We start from the raw sequence: 22,246 nt of genomic DNA on the forward strand, positions 1-22,246 counted from the left end.
CGCCATGTTGCCAGGGATTGTTATTTCTAATTACTTATTTTTTTTTATTGTTTTCTTTTCTTGTCTAATTAGTGTTTTTGTTTTTGTTTTTGTTTTTATTTTAGGTACTCTTTGTAGTATATGCATACTCAAAGGTCCAAGAGCATTGATCTAGCTTCCTACGATCCTGAGGTTGAATGAACACTTCGAAAGCTTCGAGGAACAATCAAGCAGAAGCGTGCATCGGTGTCTTTACCACCATCTTCTCCACCACATTTGAGTTCGGAAGAGGGGGAAGAACCACAAGAAGGCATGGCTGATAACCGTACTTTGAGGGAGTTAGCAACGCCAAATACGGATCAACAACCATTGTGCATCACATATCCAAATGCAGAAGGAGGATTTGAGCTTAAGTCCGGCATGATTCACTACTTGCCTAAGTTCCATGGCTTCTCAACAGAGGATGCCAACAAGCATCTCATGGAGTTTCATGCGGTATGCTCGGGAATGAGACCAGCCAATGTGGATGAGGAGCAAGTCAAGTTGAGGGCATTCCCATTTACATAAGAAGCAAAGGCAAAGGAGTGGCTTTACAATTTACTTCTGGAATCAATGAACACATGGAACCAGGTGAAGCAAGCATTCTTGGAGCAATATTTTCCAGCCACAAAAGCTGCAAGCATAAGGAAAGACATATGTACAATCCGACAACAACATGGGGAGCCCTTTGGAGATTACTATGAGCGATTCACACATTTGGTTGCATCTTGTCCTAATTATCAAATTTCAGAGCATCTTTTCATACAGTATTTTTATGAAGGATTGTGTGGTACTGATCGTGTAATGCTTGATGCAGCAAGTGGAGGAGCATTCATGGACAAGACACCAACAAATGCTAAGGCATTATTAAAGAACATTGCTAGCAACACACGACAATTTGGAAAGAGAGATGAGCTACCTCTTAAGAAAGTTAACGAGGTAAGTGCTAACTCTAGTATTGAATTACAATTAGCTAACTTGACTAATCTTGTGCAACAGGTTATGGTGGCTTCAAAACAGGTGTGCGGTGTATGTTCAATGATGGGACATGCCACGGATACGTACCCTTCGTTAATGGATCAAGGTGGTCTTGAGCAAGCTAATGCATTAGGAGGGTTTCAGGGGCAACAAAGACAAAAGTATGATCCATACTCCAACAACTATAACGCAGGGTGGCGCGATCATCCACACTTAAAGTGGAACAATCAAGACAACGGACAACAATCTGTTCCCAACAACTATAACCGTCCACCTGGCTTCTTTCAAGCAAGACCGCAGACACAATTTCAGCCTCAACAACAACAAGCTCCAAGTAAGTCTCTTGAGGATTTAATTGCTTCTTTAGCTAACTCTACTCAATCTCATCAACAGAAAATAGACAAAGTAATTGAAAACCTTGAGCACTAAATGAGTCAGTTAGCAAGTTTGATGGGACAACAACATCAACCAGGATGGTTGCCTAGCCAAACCGTGGTGAATCCAAATGTGGAGCAGATGAATGTTGTGACTTTAAGGAGTGGAAAAGAAGTTTTTGAGCAGCCAAGGATGCAAAAGAGGATTAGAAAAGATACAAATGAGCAAGGGGAGCAACAAACCAAAAATCTTGAGCAAGATGAGGCTTCATCAGAAATTGAAAAGTCTTCTAAAGATACAGAATTGAACAAAAAAGATTCTAATAAGGTAAGTAAAGAAGTTCAAAATTCATTTAACTCATGTGTCCCTATTCCTTTTCCTCGTAGGTTTATGAAGTCTAAGAAAGAGCAAACTGATAAGGAAATCTAGGATACTTTTCAAAAAGTCCAAGTGAACTTACCTCTTTTAGATGCCATAAAACAAGTGCCCAAGTATGCAAAGTTCCTTAAAGAGCTTTATACGAACAAGAGGAGATTCAATGATCAAGAAACTGTGGCATTAAGAGAGGAAGTATCAGCTGTTTTGCAGAGAAAGCTACCACCGAAGTTGAAGGATGCCTGTAGCTTTACCATTCCATGTGTAATTGGAGGGAAAAAGTTTGGGAGAACATTGTGTGATTTGGGGGCATCCATCAATCTGATGCCATATTCAGTGTATGAATCACTAAACCTTGGAGACTTGAAGGAAACAAAGGTAGTAATCCAATTGGCAGATCGTTCAAATAGATATCCCAAAGGCCTATTGGAGGATGTACTTGTGCAAGTGAATGAGCTTATTTTTCCCGTTGACTTTTTTGTTCTTGAGATGGAACATGACCCTATGCCTACTGCACTTCCTCTTATATTGGGAAGACCATTCCTTAGAACGGCACGTACGAAGATTGATGTCTACGATGGTACTTTAACCATGGAAATTGATGGAGAAAGCGTCAAGTTCAAAATCTTCAATACTATGAGGTACCCTAGTGATTTTGAATCTTGTTTGTCTATTGATACGTTTGACTATTTTGTGTAGGATTGTTTTAACGAAGGTGTGAGACAAGACAATTTAGAGAAGGCGTTAGTGCATAGCATTACACATGGAAAACTTAATTATTCCGAACACATTGAAGAAGAATTGATCCAGATAGTGGCAGCCCTTGAGTCTCTTTCACCAATTCGTGGTAAGTCTTATTCCTATTTTATTTCTCTTCCTACTTCTAACGAAAAAATTCTTCTTTCTGTGATTTAGGCACCCAAATTGGAGCTTAAACCGATTCCTGAACATTTGAAATATGCATTTTTGGGAGAGGATGAAACATTACCGGTCATCATATCGTCACAACTCACAGCAGAAGAGAGGGAGAAACTGATCTAGGTACTGAATGATCACAAAACTGCCATAGCTTGAAGCATTGCAGATATCAAAGGTATAAATCCAGCTACATGTATGCATAAGATTCTGCTGGAGGAAGGTGCAAAACCTACAAGGGAAGCTCAACGCCGTTTGAAGCCACTCATGATGGAGGTCGTCAAGAAAGAGGTTATCAAGCTTTTTGATGTTGGCATCATATATCCTATCTCGGACAGCAAGTGGGTGAGCCCTGTTCAAGTAGTTCCGAAGTGATCCGGAGTCACAGTTGTTAAGAATAGAGCTAGTGAGCTAGTGCCTACACGTGTGCAAAATAGTTGGAGAGTCTGTACAGACTATCGGAAGATAAACAGCACCACACGCAAGGATCACTTTCCAGTTCCATTCATTGATCAAATGTTAGAAAGGTTAGCTGGTTATTCTCATTATTGCTTTCTTGATGGATATTCTGGATATAATCAGATTATAGTTGCTCCGAAGGATCAAGAAAAGACGACTTTCACATGTCCATTTGGCACATTTGCATATCGGAGGATGCCGTTTGGACTTTGCAACGCCGCTACCACATTTCAAAGGTGTATGGTAAGTATCTTTTCTGATATGATTGAGAAAATAATTGAATTGTTCATGGATGAATTTTCAGTTTATGGTGATTCTTTTGATACATGTCTACATAATCTGTCCCTAGTTTTAAAACGTTGTCAAGAAACTAATCTGGTCTTAAATTGGGAAAAATGTCATTTCATGGTTTCGCATGGATTAGTTCTAGGGCATATCATATCTGAAGATGGGATTGAAGCTGATAAATCTAAAGTAGAACTTGTTAGTTTCTTTATCTCTCCCTACTACTATCAGGGAGGTTCGTTCTTTTCTTGGACATGCAAGTTTCTACCGTAGGTTTATGAAGGACTTCTCAATGATTTCTAGACCATTGTGCCGTTTGCTTCAAAAGGATGTAACATTTGATATGAATGAAGAGTGTGTGGTAGCATTCAACAAACTTAAGGAGTTATTATCCACGACTCATGTGATCATGCCACCAGATTGGAGTTTAGCTTTTGAGTTAATGTGTGATGCTTCCGACTATGCTGTCGGTGCAATTCTAGGATAGCGTGTCAACAAAGTGCCATATGTCATCTATTATGCATCACAAACACTCAATGATGCACAGTTGAATTATTCAACAACAGAGAAGGAGCTTCTAGCTGTTGTATTTGCTTTAGAAAAATTTAGATCTTATCTGATTGGAACTAAAGTTATAGTGTTTTCTGACCATGCAGCTATGAAGTATTTACTCACAAAAAAAGATGCAAAACCGTGACTCATTCAATGGATACTTCTGCTTCAAGAGTTTGACTTGGAGATCAAGGATAAGAAAGGGAGTGAGAATGTCGTAGCAAATCATCTTAGCAGACTTGTGCACTCAAATACAGAGGAAGATCTCATCCCTTTACGTGAGAGTTTTCCGGATGAGCAATTGTTTTCATTAAAGGTTACTGACCCTTGGTATGCAGATATTATCAATTACAAGGTCACCAAAAAGATTCCAGATGATTTTACACGTGCTCAGAAAGATAAGCTTGTCAAAACCGCCAAATACTACGAGTGGGATGATCCTTATTTGTGGAAATATTGCCCTGATCAATTGATTAGAAAGTGCGTCCCTGAATTTGAGTTTAAATCTATTTTAACTTTTTGTCATTTTTATGCATGTGGCGGCCATTTTAGAGCAAAGAGGACAACCCTTAAGGTGTTAGAGAGTGGTTTTTATTGGCTTAGTTTGTTTAAGGATGCGTACGAGTTTTGTGCAACATGTGATCGTTGTCAACGAACAGGTAACTTGGGCCCAAGAAATCAAATGCCACAAACCCCTATTTTGATTGTTGAGATCTTTGATGTGTGGGGCATTGATTTCATGGGACCTTTTCCATCTTCAAATGGTTTTCTTTACATTTTATTGGCTGTGGATTATGTTTCTAAATGGGTGGAAGCGAAAGCCACCAAAACTAATGATTCAAAAGTTGTTTCAGATTTTATTAAGACTAACATCTTTGCAAGATTTGGGACACCTAGAGCAATCATTAGCGATGGAGGGAGTCACTTTTGCTATAGAACATTTGAAGCGTTGCTTAGGAAGTATAATGTCACACATAAGGTGTCTACACCTTATCATCTGCAAACTAGTGGTCAAGCAGAAGTATCAAACCGTGAGGTGAAGCAAATTTTGGAGAAAACTGTGAGTCCTAGTAGGAAGGATTGGAGCATGTGCTTGAATGATGCATTGTGGGCATATAGGACTGCTTATAAGACTCCTATTGGAATGTCCCCATTTCGATTAGTTTATGGGAAACTATGTCGTCTTCTAGTAGAATTAGAACACAAAGCTTATTGGGCGATCAAAGCCTACAACATGGACATGAGTGTTGCCGGACAGCAGAGGAAGCTTTAATTGAATGAGTTAGATGAAATTTGGAATGATGCATACGAGTCTAGTCAAATATACAAGGAGAAATCAAAGGCATTTCATGACAAGATGATATCAAGGAAGAGCTTTGCCATTGGACAGAAAGTTCTTCTATTTAATTCTCGCCTTCGGTTATTTCCAGGCAAGCTTCGTTCTTGATGGGTTGATCCGTTTGTTATAACTAATATTTTTCCTCATGGTGCAGTGGAAATCCAAAGTGCAAAGACCAGAAACGTGTTCAAAGTGAATGGACATAGACTCAAACCCTTGAATGATTACTCTTGGTACCATCCGGCTGCAGATGTAAAAGCAAGTGCTTATTGGGTGGCAACCCAATATTTCTATTCATTGTCTTTTTATGTCATTTTCAATTTTTCATTTTTTTTTCTTCTGAGTTTTCTTGCGTGCTACATTGAATTATTTCTTCTCTTTGTAGGAATATTTGGTTATGTCCACCCTTGGAGTCTATTGCATAATTGAAGTTTTGGGGTCATCATTTGATTTTACTACAAATTGGGGAAGTTTTCAGTCCAAATGCTTTATTTTGTTTCTTACGATTTTATTTTATTTTTATTTTATGCATTATTGTGTTTTCTGGCATTGGAGATAATGTCCAGTTTAAGTTTGGGGGCGCGGGGGGGGGGGGGGGGGGGTAAGGATTGAAAAAAATGACCAAATTGAAAATTTTCGTCCCTTTGACTAAGAATTGGTTTCATTTGTTTCCTTGTTGTTGTTTTTTGTTTTCTTAATTAGTTTTGTTGACTCTAAAAATAAAAAAAATAAAAAAAAAACCGAAAAAAAAAAAAAAAAAAAAAAGAGAGAAAATTCTGAGAATGAAAAAAGTCCAAAAATAGTCTTATTTTCTTTATTGTTTTGAATTAGATTTTTGTTAGTTTCCCGACCCAATGATATAATTGGATTGAATTTGAACCACGGTGATCAAGAACTTAGTAAGCATGTATTGTGTGAAATTCCTTATTCTCTTGTTAGTTTTGTACATGTTTAATCATCTTTGAAAAACCAAAAGCACATAGCCTTGTTGATGTGAAACTAAAGCATGATTTAAAGCTTCGTATGTGAACATAGTGACCATATACAACCTATGTGAGTTTTTGAGCCTATTGAAAGTGTGTGCATTTTTCATACACTCCTATTCTTTCATGTGCGATGAACTTATGTGACTAACATCTCTAGAACTTGCGTAACGATCTTTCAAAATGTTTGTCATTGATTGCATGAACTTGAAAAGGATAGAGGCATTAGGTTTATCACCATGGCCCAAATAAGCATGTTTCCTAAAGAAAAATGATATCATTAGATTGCCAATTTGAGCCGTATATGTTGAGCCTTTTATTTCTTATCACCAGATATGTCTACCTTTATACCTTAAACATTTTTCCTTACCGTTTCCAAGCTAGCTAGTGAGCAATGTGAGATTGTCTTATGAGAAATGTTTGTGAAGTACTTTGAAGGAGTTTGGCAAAAGAATAAGTGTGGGGGTGTTTCATGTTTGTATTTAGTTATGTGTGAAAATTGGTTCAAAAAAAAAAAAATAAATAAATAAAAAAAAAGAAGAAGAAAAAAAAAGAAGAAAAATTGTATACAAAGCAAATAAAAAGTTTAGGGGAGTGATTGAAGGTATTAGTAGAGTGGTTGGAGAGCTTGAGTTCGTATAAATCTCAACAAAAGGATTGCTTGCAATGTAGCTTGGAACTTGTGTTTACCTATCCTTTCATTTCTATAACCCTCTCCCTAAGCCTCATTATATCCAATAAAAGTCCTCTTGATTTTAGTTTTGCAATTATGATTGTGGAGATGAGATCTTTATGCAAGCTTATGGTAGATCGTTCACATTTGATTCTTTGAGCGAAACACGTTAAACTAAACATATGTGTGATTGAGTGTATGTCTCGTGAGAAGGTCACTAGTTTGCATGTGGTGTTTTAAAACCAAACTTGAAATTGCATTAGCATGGCTATTACACACACTACACTTCAAGGATGATTAAAAGGTCACTGTTAACATTTGAATAAGGAAGATGAGCTTGGATTAGCTTGTTTGGTGCTAGCTAAGGTTCTTGATGATTTGTTTTCTTGAATGAAATTCTATGAGGGTCACATCGGGGGAAGCTAATGTTTTTCATGTTGCTACTTTTTCATGTTTTCTTTGTTTTGCTCGAGGACTAGCAAAAGCTAAGTGTGGGGGTATTTGATAAGCTCATATTTATATAAATTTTACGTCAAATTCACTTGTCTTTTCTTAGTTAGTTCCTTATATTTTTGAGCTATTTACTTTGTTTTTGTGTTTTGTAGGATTTGTCAAGTAAAGAAAAGAAAAATAACACAAGTGGAATTTAAGTAACAAATTCGTCAAAACTGCTTGTGCAGGTCAGCTAACTTTGGAAGCAAGGATGTCTTTTTCTGGAGCATAATGAATTAGAGAATGAGCCTTATATGCTTAGAAAGCTACGGATGTCTATTTTCTGGAGCATTTCACATTTTTCTAGAAGAAGTTATGGCCGTTTTAACACTGAAAGGTTCCCAAGAGGCTGAGCAGTTTGTAACTGACAAGAAAGCATTGAAAGCAATAAATTCAATAAAACTAGCAGCCAAAACTGATGCAGCCAAGAACAAGTCAGCTGACACCTATTCAAATATCAGAGGAAATGGAAAATTAAGTGGGAGTAATGGGCATAAAGGCTGCCCAAAGAGTTACAATTGTTTTAGCATTTCCTCTCACTTATTGTCATCACTAAATGGCTGTTAGTGGGGTGAGTTATGAAAAAAAAAAACTGTGGCAGCAGAAAAGAAGAAAGGGATACAGGTTGCAGCGGCAAACAATGAAAAAAAAGGTGGAAAAAAAGGAAGGAAAGCAAGGAAAAAAGGCAAGGCTGCTGCATTGGGGAAAGAAGGAAAGGAAGGAAAGGAAGGAGGAAATCTTGGCATTCTCTTCTTTCGGTTTTGTCTTCTCAAACTCATGTCTTTCTTTTGGGTTTAATTTGAGAATTGTGTGTAACTAATTTTTAGTAGTTAGGGGCTATTTTGAAGCCCCGAATATGATTGCAAGTTTGTTATGACATTTCGTTTGAATTACTTTTATGAATGGATGAAAATTGGTTCACTACTTGTCTCATTGATGAATTCTTTATGTGTTTTCTATGGATGCATACTTAGTAAGCATATCTAGGATTCTAATGCTATGAATATGTGTGTGCCTGCCCTTGTCGAATGAGGACCTACATATGTTCTAGAGTAGTACTTGTTAATTGCGATTAACATGTGAATCAATTTCTAGGATACGTAAGACAACGCTAGTACTTACGATGCCTTGTGATGACTCAAACTCTTTTCGTTCTTAGTGATTTCTACTTGTTAAATCTATGAACACACCATTCTAGATTGCATGTTAGGGACTAAGTTAAGTTGAAAACGTCATTCTCTTAACATACTACATAAGAAAGAGTAATAGGTTGAGTTCTAACATTGAGCCAACTTGAGCATCTTCATCCGAAAATGAAAGGAATTTGAATGAAACATAACATGTTTGCGTGATTATTTGGTGGTGAAAAGCAATTCCCCTAACTCGTTTTTCTAAATTTGCTAACTACTTAAAATCTGTTTTTGTCCTGTTTTTGTTTGATTTAATTTAAATAGCAAATCAACTCCAAAAATTCCAAAATTTTGTGTGAGTGTAGCTCTGTGTGTTTAGTGTCTTCATATAAAATTTCGTAGACTTTAGATAAGTGTAAGTCGGTCTAATAATTATTTTTCGGTGGTTGGTCAGTAGGGACAGCAACACAGTTTTTGTGACATTTTAAGTAGTTAGATAAAACAATCTTTTGAGGGAAAGACCCTTATTTTCATATGCTACAATTGACAAATCTTAGTGTTAATAAGGAAAATCAATAAGACATTTGTGTGCTACTTTGTGATGTGCATTTAATTCTATCAGTTCCACCACACATAAAAGAATTTATTAAGTTTTATTAAATTAATACTCTTATTAAATTAAGACTCCTCTTATTTATTGCTTAACTTCAATGTGAAACAGTTTTTAGTGAAAAAAACACAATGCCAAAAGGGACCTAAGTTTGTTGAATTATAAATTAAATCTAATGTTAATATAATATTTAATTATTGACTTTCTGTTTAGTACAAGCGATATTCTATATTAATCTACGTTAAAGTGGGGGAAGAGAGTTTGGAAAAGAAGTCCCTAACTACCACCAGGTAATCCACCCACACAATTCATTGTTAAATCTTTGTTTCTTTTTCCCTTTCTCTTACATAAAGCTGAGATTGCACCGAAAAACCTATTAACAAAAAGATAATGATCTAACGTCTTATAAGCTCATACGGAATTTAACTTTCCGATGTTAAACACCACCTCACGCGCCACAACATTTACCCTTTCTAACTTACATCACCACCTAAAAAAACTTGCATCACATGCATCCCATCATGTCCTTTATTATATGTCATATATCGTTGAGTTATGGCGTGGGCTGGATTATTTTGGAATTAGCAATTTAGAGAAGTTTTGGAAGGAGACTTGAGGTTAGTGATCGAATTGCGAGTTGAATAAAAGTTAGGTGAGGTTCAGACTCAGCCTACCAAAATTGAACCATATACAATTAATAATTTAGGACAACTGTTAGGTTATATGGCCCTCTCTTTCCATGGACCCTTTGCCTTTTGTTATATACTTAAATGTCACATATCACCGTATTATGGATATCTTTCTCTTCACAGCACGCCAAAATTGATAATTCAAAAATCTGCCCTATTGGCCAAATGTGTGACGTGTGAATAATTATGCACAAGAAGAAAAAAAAAAAAAAGAGATATGTATGTACATAATGCAAAGCAACTACCAATTCAGCCCCTTTATATTTATGTGGTCCCTCCAAATATATATATATATAGTATCCTCTCACGTTAAAAGTGTAACTTTTCATCCGTGTTTCACAAGGAAACTCATCGGTAATAAACAATGGCGAATCCAAGAATTTTTCTTTGCAGACAAGATAAAGCTTGAATACCAATTTGGCTAGTTATTTTTGGATATCTCAAGTCGTTTGAGGTATTTTGTTAAGCATTTTGCCAGTTATAATTAAAAGAAAACGTTAAATGAACATGAGACGGTTGCATGTGTAGCAATAGTTGACGAGACGGATAGAGCATACCTATTTGGATCGCCAGTGCCAATGGAGATAAAGTTGTGTTAGTTGGGATTTGACAAGCCAGCTGACCCCAAAAGCATATTCGTGTGAAACTACGAAAATCCAAAAGCTAGGGTAGGTTGAAACTTTTAAACTTGAAAAAAGGCTGGAAACGTGCAAGAATTGAAGATCTTTAACGTGTAGAACATAATTAAGCCAAAGATTACGTGCGAATTATTTACGAACTGCTAGAGTTTGATACAAGTTTCTTGAGGCAGTCTTGTTCCCTTTTTGCAGAACAACAAATGCTAAAAAGAATTAAGAACATATGTAATTTCTTTCTCTCCTGTTTACAGGCATTAACCACGCACCGTGATTTTATTTTTGGGGAGGTTTCTGATGATAAGATACAATTAGTTTCTCGTAGCAATTAAAAGCGATTACGGTTCTTCATTTTTTTATCCTCTTCATGTATGCTTGTTTCCAATTCTTCATTTAAGAGGAGGAGCTCTGTAATATGCTGGGATTGTTGCAGGAAAGAACATTTGTCTAACTCCTTCACCTTTAATAATGGGGAATATAATTCCTGATGCACCCTGAAAACAAAAAAAATCATAAAGTCTAGTTTAATTGAAAAGTTTAGTATGTATCATTTTGTAATTGACAAGCATGGTGATGTGAGAAAGTACTGGAAGTCTGGGATATTTAGTGAACGTACCAAGAGCAATCTGGTCCCGAGCCATACACGTTTAGGCGTAGGGAATGGAATCATTAAGCGACCTACTCCATAGACAGCCACGGCAAAGAAATGGAGAAAAAGGTGGATCGGACGAGGATTAAGGCCAGAGAGTAGAGATACTGGTCCCCTTGCACATATGCCTCCGAGGCTCAAATAATCAAAACAAGCTTCCCTCATTTCCTGTCTTGCCGGATCAGGTGATGCACAAAACACCTTGTACAGGGCACCGGCCAATGTGTTTATGGTAGATGACACAGGCTGCAATTCAAAACAAACCACGATTATCAACAAAGAAGAAATTGCAAACATTTCACATACAAGATATATATGTTTGTTTGCTAAGATACGTCAAGTGTAATTTTTGTAAGACTTTGAAGGATATTATAACATAGCATATCAAACTAACAAGAGAACATAAATAATGTATATGAATGCTGATTTATACCTTGCGAAGTGTGTAGAATGATTCTAGATATTCGCACAAAGCTGGTGCGTCGTTGAGATCATTTAGGGGTCTAAGAAGATCCCTTAGAAGAACAATGTCGGAAAGAGCCACGGTCATTCCTCCTCCGGTCAAAGGATGTCTCATGTTGAATGCATCCCCTAACAAAATTGCACCGGGAGTGGGTTGAGGAGTAGCAGGCATGCTTTTGTTTTGCATTGTTCTGATGTTTCCTTTCTCAACTGCTGCGAGAAAAGATCTATAGAGCTGAGGGGGAACCTAAAATACCAAAGTCCTCGGATTAGTCCCTTTCGATTGTTGAATATTTGTTAGATTGAGATCAAAATGACTAGAAATTAGAAGTTCTAAATGTGAAGCAAATAATAGATACCTGAGGAGCAACCACATTTTTCAAGTACTTGGCCATTTCACCATTAGCTACTGAAGGTACTTTTGTGCCGGGAACATCTACCAAACAACGAACTTCGGTACCACTAATAGGGTAAAATAAGATAGGTGATGGGTCTCCCAAAATCACGTGTCCGTGGTTTGCATGAGGAAGGTCACAGTTCTCCAAGATCAAGCCGACGAAGCAAGAAGGATTGTCAACCTTGGAAGTACAGAGATTGCGGCGGAGATTTGAAAAGCACCCATCGCATACTATTGTTAATGGAGCATTTGATCTCATCTCCTCTCCAGCCTTGTTCTTGTACATCACACCCTTGACGGTGCCCTTTTCTTCAATTAGGGTTGTCACAGTTCCTTGTTCTAGTGTCACGCTGTAGAGAAAATTCGAGGGACATGGACATGAGCAACATATTGAAAAATATAAAATATCAAAACAATCGAAAGACCACGAAAACATCAGAAAATGGGAAGTACTTTTTAAGAGCTGTAGCCCTTTCACGCATTTTTTGAATGAAACGTCCGTTGTGGAAACTTCTTCCGGCGATATCTGAAGGATAGTTTTCCAAGGGATAAGACAGTTTTGTGTCGTTCCCATCTTTGTAGAGAGCATAACCAAATACTTTTTGAGCGTCAATGGACTCATTTGCACAGTCTACAAACCACAATAAAGATTGTTGATCAAAATCGATGCGTGAGAAATTTAGTACTAATTACTCAATTAGAATAGAAACTATGAAAATTGATTAAAAACTATTTTAAGCAATTGCTTACCTTCAAGACCCAACTCAATCAATTTGAGATAGCCTCCAGGCTGCAATAGTTCACCAACAATTCTGTCTGGCTCACTCAAGTCTCTTTCGATCACATGTACCCGGCGTCCGTCCTATAACAATGAGGAAAAACATATGTTTAGACTAAAAAGCTCAAATGATCAAAGATTGTTAACCAAGATCTGAATGCTTAATTTGCTAGCATTCTCAAAAAGAACTATTTACAATAAGATACCCAAGTTTAGCAGTGTGAAAAAAGAATAATTAAATGGCTTGGAGTGCACAGTTGAAATCTTCTCCCAAAACAAACAAATCAAAGGAAGAAAGAGTTCATTTAAAAATTCATAGCATATATTTAAGTCCCTTTACTTCTTAAAAAAAATGAGAGATTAATAAAAAAGAAAAAGTCAGAAAACAGTTTGAAGCTTAGACTGCTTAATTAACTTTTAGCTTAGCTGGGCTGTTGAGGAGAATAGAATTTAAAAAGTACTTAACAGGTTCTAGTCATGATTAATTGACTGCGTCTTCTGTTCAACAGCAATGAAATGCAAATTTTCCTTAATTTTCTCCGTCACCAAACAGGAAACTTCTTCTCATTTATTCACCATCATAATTCTAAATTTTTTCAATTAAAATAATTATATTAAGGAACTTGGAAACTGTTTAAAAACCATGATATTCATTCTATAGGTAGAGAGAATTATTTTGTGACCTTCGCAAGAGTGTAAGCAAGGGCAGCACCGGCAACTCCAGCACCGACAATGACAACGTCCGTGCCACTGGCACTCTCCGGTTGAAAATTACCGTTCTGGGACGGCATCCTCACGTAACCATTTCCGTTAACGCCGTTGGAAACTTTCTCGACCACCTTCTTCTTCTCGCCGTTGAGAGTGGTGTTGATGATCATGAAGAAAACAGAGCCCAGCAGAGAAACCAACACCCCACCAAGAACATACTGGTAATCCATCTCGGATATCAAAATAAAAAAATATATCGACCAAAACTGAAAATTTGCAAAAAATGGGGATTTGGGTTTTGGCTATTTTCGCAATACGAAAGCTGCTTTGAGCCTTTTTTTTTTTTTTAACGTGTGGTTTTTGGTTGCGAATGTGAAGAGCAGAGAGCAGAGAGAAGAGAGAAAAAGAAAGCGCTTATGGTTATGAGAGAGCAATAGGAACTTGAAAGCGTTTATATAGAGAATTGTCGAGCAAAAGCTTATAGGGTGGGGTTTTTAATAAAACGTGTTGGCGCCTACCAACGATGGACTTTTGAAGCCCTTTTTTTTAATTTTGATGGAGGTTGTGGTAGGATGTAGGTGAGCCTAGGGTATAAATGGTGTGAACTAGAGAGGACAAAGAGAGTCACTGGTGGACAATTTAATAGTCTTAATTGCGACACAATGCTGTTAGTTTTTGCGAAAATTTTATGGTGTTTCGGAGTGTGTAATATTTCAAATTATTTAACCGTTAAATTTTTTTTTTTATTTTAATAAAAATTTTAATGGTAATAAAAATCTGAAATATTCTGTATTGGGAGCATCATAAAAATTCTCTAATCTTATTTGACTTTACTATAATGGTCAACCAATGAATTTCACCATCATCATCATCAACTTATGTATCAGTATGATTTTTGCTAAATGTGGCATTTGGATGGGAGTTTGGATGCCAGCAATCTTTCTAATTAATTGATTGAGTAAAGATTGGAGATCATGTTAATAGTGAATGTAAGTATGACTAGCAGTGGAGCCACCTTAGAGTTAATAGCTACTCATGATCCTACAGATTTCTAACCCCATGGATATTTTGTCAATAGATTTATTTTTGACCCCAACTAAGTAGAGAGGGAATAATATTTAATTACAACCTATTGTTGCTTCTTCCTTCTCCAATTTTTTTTTCTTTCTCGTGTCTTCCTTCTCCTTTTTTTTTGTGTGCAACCCAGTTGTGCGCACCATATGTCCGACGTAATGCTTTACTCAAGAAGTTTTGACAGGTGGGTCTTGACAATCTGCTAGCCTGAGCACAGTTTGACAGAAGTAAATGCTAGAATAAAACAGTAGCTATCGATAGATGTCATCACAAGTTTCGACGAACATTGGTAACAATGTTATAGAGTAGTTAATCATGTAGCGAATGGAACAAAGGGTTGACAATCGCGATGGGTCGTAAAAAGATTTGATAATTGTTTGGTTTGAGACATATTCTTCATTGCATGAAGTCATGTATTTATAGTATCCATAGGCCTAAGCAACAATCATAATCCACCAAGAACTTGAACTATTTTCCGCACATCGTTGTTTCCATAACCAATTCATATCTATCTCGGGTTAGGATTCCCCGGAGTTCACCTTATCCGTTTAATGAATCTAGACGAAAACACATTGGTTGAATCCTATATGTGTTGAATCCCATGTCGGCTAGAGGGCAAAGAGAATAGCAATTTAAATAGAATCTATTTAAATTATTTTTCTCCTTCCCCTCTAGCCGATATGGGATTCAACAATATAAAGCTTAGATCCTCGACGAACCTTTTTTCACGAAGACTCATTTCCTAAGTATTACTACTTTGCCGAGACCTGCCTTTATATATAGATGAGATTCTCGGCGGAACTCTTATTTGGAACAATATCCCTTTTAACTTGGACTTATCAAAACCTTATGTCGAAAATTGTTTAGCCATTCAAACTTTAGAATATATTTCATGCTATAAAATCATAAATATCGGAGATCGTTTCACATGAAGTGGCCCTCACTAGAGTAATTCTTAACTTTGTGTCCATGCTTGTTTTAATATTCAGATAATACTTGCATCCCCATGGTGAATGGAAACATTTCACCTCTTGCGGCAACAAATAGCCATATAAATTTCATATTTGGAATTATCCAATATTAATTTTTAATTGTGATCAACTTTATAAGCCTAATATAATCCACCACCAACATCACTGATATTGTCCCAACTTAACCACATGTCTTGGTTTTTTTTTTCACAAAAGGTTTAGGTGAAATTAGGGGTTGATTCTCCCATATATTAATTGTATATTATTTTGTAAAATGCTCAATGTGAGATCCTATTCTTCAACATACCTTCCCACAACTCACATGGGGTCACAAGGGAAACCAGTTCCCATATCGAACTGGTCAAGTCATTATACCGAAGCTAACGCCTCGATCGGTATTTTCAGTGACTGGAGCCAACGTCAATCTTTTCAAATGCCCATTCGTTCAATCCATATCATTAAGCTAGAACTTTTTACGCCTAACAGTCAGTCCAACAGTTCGTATCATTAAGTCGAGTATAGGACGTGTCAAGAGAATAGCCTGCTTTAATACCATGATAAACTTTTTACGCCCAACAGTCAGTCCACAATCAAGATGACCAATATTGTGCCAACATACTAGGTATTGTGCTTTATTACATACAGCCTCGTTGATATTACGGGTAGAATGTCTCGTATATTAATTGTATAATATTTTATCAAATTCCTATGTGTAATCCTATTGTCCAAAAAATTTAAAGATCAATCAAATAAAAAAAAAATCATTCAAATTAGATATCGTTTAGTTATTTAAATGTATAAACAAATTGATATTCCAATTGAAGCAAATTAAGTAATTAACATTCATTTATTTAATATATTTAAATAATTAAACGATATAATTATGATGAAAGCTATATAATAAAAATATATTATTCATAAAAGAATATAAGATATATTTACATTTGAATAAAGATCTCACTTGCAGAGATGATAGAGTGAAACACATGCGAGTTTATTTTGAAAACTTAGTCAAAAGAGTGACACTACCAATGGGAGCTTTGCTAGCTCTCCAATTGAGACCAAGTTTGGTCAAACACTGCTTTGCTGCATGATACGTACGTGGACATTAGCTGTGCACATAATAATTTATAAATACAAATCCAATATTTGTTGATTTCCTTATAAATCCAATTATTAACTAGGGTTGTATTTTCAAAGGTTTCTGAAAAAACCGTGGGAAACAAACTAGGAGCTGCAGATACAGTCATCGTAGCCAATTACATATATGAACAAAAGAGAAATCATTGATTAATCATATAGTCTATTATATTAGAAGTTAACAAGCAAATGATCAAATTAATATTATGGAGAAATGAGGGGCAACGGGGAAGTTGGGTCAAAGTCATCATCAGTGGGGAGCAATACTTTGTCAATCTTTGATTATTTAATGTTAACCATGTATGACCTTCTTGTTTTGTTTTTTTTTTTTATTTTTTTTATTTCTTATTTGGTAAGTTTGTTAGAGGTTATTTTATTTTATTTTTAGAATAGTTACCAACCACTAAGAGGTTTGGCAAAACTAGTTTTTATTGTTACAAAATTAACAATTTTTTTTTTTTTATCAAATCAACCAAATTTATTTAGAGGAATGCTAGCTAAATTTAACACCTTCGTTACTTATCATTTTTATTTGCTTTTTCCACTTTATTTATTTCATGTGAACTTATTTTACACTTTTATTTGTGTCTTAGTTGTGTTTAAAATTTCTTTCTTCCCTTTTCAATAATGCCCCTAATTAAATCACATATGACAATCAAATCATTAAAATATGGATTAAGTACCTAAGACCATATCTAAAGTTGGCACGTGGTCCAATATTCTAGTAGATAGGATGTTGAGTTTTCACTCATGTGTTCCAAGTTCAAAACTCTTCATTCCTAAATTATTGTAATAGTTTCGAACCCTCATTTACTGATGATAATTTAAAAAAAAAAAAAAAAAAAAAAAAAAAAAAAACTCCAAAGGATATGGTAAATCCTAAGTGGAATGCCACGTAATAAAATTTGAAGGTAGATAGAAGCTCCAACTGATGCGCCAATCCTATGTGGATTGACATATAGAAGCTCCAACTGATACGCCAATCCTATGTGGATTGACATATCTATTTTGTGCTAACAATTTTGATATATGTGATAATTTGATGTCAAATTATTTTTTAATATTCTATTATGTGGGTCCTAGTAATGCCCCAACTCCATATCATAAAAATTAAATTTTTATTTATTTGTTTTGAAGAGTGGGTCCTCCAAATATTAATTGAATAAGAAAAATATATGGGTTGAAGCAAAAGAAAATTTAAAGCGGTACCTGACTTCACCCTTTTACTATCCATGCTAGAAGCAGAAAGGGACATGTACATCTATTTGGTGGTATTTGAACTAGTAGTGAGCTCTGCCCTAAAACCAAAACGTCAAAGGAGAGTCCAAAACCCTATGAGAGCCTAAAACCAGAAGTGGTCCCTGTGATTGGCATAACTTCTTACTTTGATCCCTCAGATTTGAAATTAATAAAAATGGTCCTTGACTTTGTTCACCATCAATCATTTTGATCATTCAATGGAAAATTATGTTAAATATTGACCAAAATGACAAAAATAACCTTAATTTAATCAACAATGGGCCAAAAAATTGAGGGTAGTTTTGTCATTTTATCCTTATTTAATGGAGATTTTCCACGGAATGACCAAAATGATTGATGGTGGACAAACTCAGAGATTATTTCTGCCGATTTTAGGGACCATAGTGAGGAATTATGCCAATTTTAGGGACCTTTTGGCTAAAAAGGAGAGTACAAAATTTAATGATTTGGTTGACATATGAGATTTAATTAAGGGCATTAGTGGAAAGAGAAGAAAGAAGTTTAAACACAATTAATACATAGATTTAGGTGTAAGATAAGTCCACATGACATTCATTGAGTGAGAAAGACAAGTGGGAAAATGCAAGTTGGGAAAGGCAAGTGGGGAAGGGAGCTAGCATTCCTCATTTATTTGTAAAGTAAACTTCATATACTATTTTGTAAGTCATTATTGAGTTTAGTCTATTTTGGGTTAGGTTCAATATTCATGTGGGACCATGATTTTTTGGGCCCATAATACGTGGAGAGAATGATCGGTATGCTCGAAGCCCATGAAGTGTAGCCCGGGAGGATAAGCTTAGGCATATTGAAGATATTACTTGTCTCCCAAGTAAAGGAAACCCTAGTTAAAGTCAAACTATGATATTTTAGGGATTGGGCAATATAATCATGATTCTAGGAAGATTGGGTATCTTTAATAGATTTCCTCCTAGATAGTCTCCTGATTTGATGAAGATTACTTTCCCTACAAGAACTTTGAAGATCCATATAAATGCACAAGCCTGGGTATTTATCAGGGGACTTGGACATCTCTTTCTCAGATCTATCTCTCCCTAGGAGGACCACTTTATTCTCTACAAGACTACCATATACATCGACTTCTATCTCTCTCTCTCTCTCTCTCAGACTTATAGACATCACTAGACATCACATCTCTCTCTCTTCGACTTCTCTCTCTAAGTCTTATATTCTTTACTACACACATATTCTCATAACGCATAACAGAGGCTCTTACGCTACCACCTAAGCGTAGACATGTCTACGGAGAACTCATCTCCCAACGCCCCGTCATAGGCTACTGATCAAGGATGGTTCATGCCATTCTTTCTTAGAATTATGCCCGTGGTTTGATTATCATTTCCGGAAATATGTAGGCAGTCATTATCAGATTCAACCATACCCCCCAATCCACCTCACTTTCCCTTCATCGAAGACCATGGGTTGGTCCGATTGGATTTTGCCTCTGTCAGCGGATGTGCGTGAAATTGGTTTTTATTAAATTGTCAAGTTGCTTAAAATCAAAGATGATTCTTTACTGATTATTAAGCTTGTGAAGGGGAGTGGAAGCCCCCTTTGCATCTCCTTCCAATCATTGAAGACATCAAATGGCTTGTTTATGGCTTTTTGAATATCAACTAACATCATGTTTTTAGGGAAGCAAACTTTGTGGCCGACAAATCAGCTAACGTTGGCCTATCAGTGGCTAACCTTCACCTTTTAGGACTGTTGTCTTCTTGATTTAGTTTTCATGACCTTGAAGTTTGATTGTATTGGAACTTGTTGTGCTAAAGGCTTTTCCGTTTAAAGAATTTTTACCTTCGAAAAAAAAAATTGTGATCAATGTTATCCTTTATTTATAGGATTATCCTTGAGAACTATTGGCCTCAAAAATTCTACTTGTGTACTCGTCAAAAGAAAATTTTTCTTTTTGGATATAAAAAACTTGGATTGTCAATAACAATGCTCTTTTTTTTTTTTTTTTTTTTTTAAATAATTTTAGAATTACATATTAGTTTTCCTTTTCCTTGCTCCTAATCTGCATCTCAAATTTTTCTTTCATCCACATCTCAAGTTAATTGTGTTAACTAATATAATTTCATTAAAGCCAATCCAACGGTTAAGAGGATGTCCCTATTTCAATAAAAAAAAATTGGAATCCCTCTTTTTAAAGGGCCTATATATGTATGTATATATATGTATATGTATATGTATGTATAAATATATCATCTTATTTACTAATACAGATTTATAAATGCATGAAGATGATATTTCTTTGAACTATTTTCTTAGATGATTGGTAGACTAGTTTTATTTGTGTTCGTATATAGTACCTCCATTAGACATTAAATATATTTTATCAAATTTTCTTTTAGCAATTTTCAAAAAAGTGGTTATATATTCATATTTAAATATTCAAATTAAAATTTTGATTAAGGATGCATAAATTAAGAAATTTAATTATAAGGCTTTACATACTACGTTCAAGGACATGTATAAAACACAATGAGACTGGAAAATGAAACAAAACACTTAGGAATGACAAAAGTTCTACTTGGGGATGGAAATGCTATATCCATCCCCATAACCACGAAAATTAATATATCCATACAACAAATTAACCATCGGACATTATCTATAACCATACTCACTAGGTAATGGATTCTCCATCAGGTAATGGTTATATATCCAAATCTTTGTCAATAAAAAAAATATATTTATTCAATTGACGCAGTATAATCTAGTAGATGCTAATTTCATCATTAAATATTCACCAATTCTTTGACTTTGAGACTCTTGAAGAGAGATGATAAACCTAGAATATTTGATGTATACATTGATTCAACGAACCAATCTTGTAGAGTATAAAAATTAAGGCATTGAATTTAAAACATTGGCAAGTGACCCCTTACCACAATGGTGGAAAATGTTGAGCCCTTGCATGACGGCGTGAGTTCAAACTCTGACGGTGACCTAATCTAACAAAACCTATTGTTCAACAAAAGAATTTAAAATATTGATGATGTTGGCTAATCTTTGATATCTCCCATAAGCACCATTGAATTCTCATCGATTTTGATTCAAAACTTTTAAACTTTCCCACAAATGCAACTCACACAATGCAACTTTTATATTCTCAGGGTAATACGTTCGCTGAATAATATATATATATATATATATATATATATATATATATATATAAAGACCCTTTATACAAAGGGATCCCCACTTTTGGGTAAAAATGGAGACTAGCTGTGCGGCCCACAGCACATCAAACTTCAATGATTTGAACCATTAGTTTTTCAAGTTGCACTTTATAAATCATCCTTACAAAATATTAACCAAACTAAAAATGTTTGAGGCCTCTAATTGAGTTCAAAGAAATTGACGAACACTATGTTCTAAGAAACTTTCAAATTTCATCATGACAATCAAATAAGTAAATAGTTTCAAATCGAATTGATGTTTTGTAAGGATGATAGATGAATGAAGACTTAGAAAATAAACAATCCGGATCATTGAAGTTCGATATATAACAGGCCCCACAACTAGTCCTCATTCTTACCAAAATATGGGGATCCCTTTGTATAAAGGCACTGTGTGTGTGTGTGCGCGTGTGTGTGTGTGTGTGTGTTACTAGGTTCGGATTCGGTGACGGATATGGATTAGAGACCTCAATAACCATATTCAAAATATAGCCGAATTCTCATTCCAAATCTGTTCCATTTGACTGGTTATCCATGATTATCAAGTTTAAGAGTATGAATTACCATCCTTACAAAATATTAATCTTCAACATTATACTTATAAAACATTGATCACATATATGATATGATATGATACAACTTTTTTTAATTTTTTTTATTCATCTAAAGGATATAAAAAATCATGAAGAGAAGAGGGCAATGTCACGTATATGCGATAAAGATATGATTAATCAACAAGATTATTCGACTCTCATGTCGTTTTTTCTTTCACAAAATGAAAAAACACATCAGTTTCCACTTCATTTGTCAACATGAAAAATAATTATCATCAACAAGAACAACAACAAAGCATTTTCTCACTAAATGGGGTCGGCTGTATGAATCCTGGATCGCCATTGGGCTCGGTTCTGTGCCTCATCTTCCGTTAGATCCAAGTACTCTAAGTATTTTCTTAGAGTCTTTTTCAAAGTCTTACTAGGTTTTCCTCTACCCCTTCGACCTTAAACCTCTATCCCATAGTCCCATCTTCTTATTGGAGCGTCAGTAGGCCTTCGTTTCACATGTTCAAACCATCGTAATCAATTTTTTCTCATAT

General features: G+C 35.5%; 1 protein-coding gene and 1 pseudogene across 1 annotated transcript; one reads left to right on the forward strand and one right to left on the reverse strand.

Moving 5' to 3' along the window:
- Positions 1–1,446: 1,446 nt before the first annotated feature.
- Positions 1,447–5,230, forward strand: LOC148693601 (uncharacterized; annotated as a pseudogene).
- A 5,387-nt stretch (positions 5,231–10,617) lies between these two features.
- Positions 10,618–14,068, reverse strand: LOC137727964 (squalene monooxygenase SE1). The gene is made up of 7 exons (XM_068466827.2): positions 13,478–14,068; positions 12,767–12,878; positions 12,470–12,647; positions 11,979–12,366; positions 11,591–11,866; positions 11,125–11,403; positions 10,618–11,002 (listed from the first exon to the last, which is right to left on the reverse strand). Exons 1-7 carry the CDS (start codon positions 13,730–13,732, stop codon positions 10,898–10,900), a joined length of 1,593 nt encoding a protein of 530 aa, XP_068322928.1. The 5' UTR covers positions 13,733–14,068; the 3' UTR covers positions 10,618–10,897.
- Positions 14,069–22,246: the final 8,178 nt, after the last annotated feature.

The sequence above is a fragment of the Pyrus communis genome, chromosome 10 (assembly GCF_041283825.1).
Source record: "Pyrus communis isolate YQ-2024b chromosome 10, ASM4128382v1, whole genome shotgun sequence".
Lineage (NCBI taxonomy): Eukaryota > Viridiplantae > Streptophyta > Magnoliopsida > Rosales > Rosaceae > Pyrus > Pyrus communis.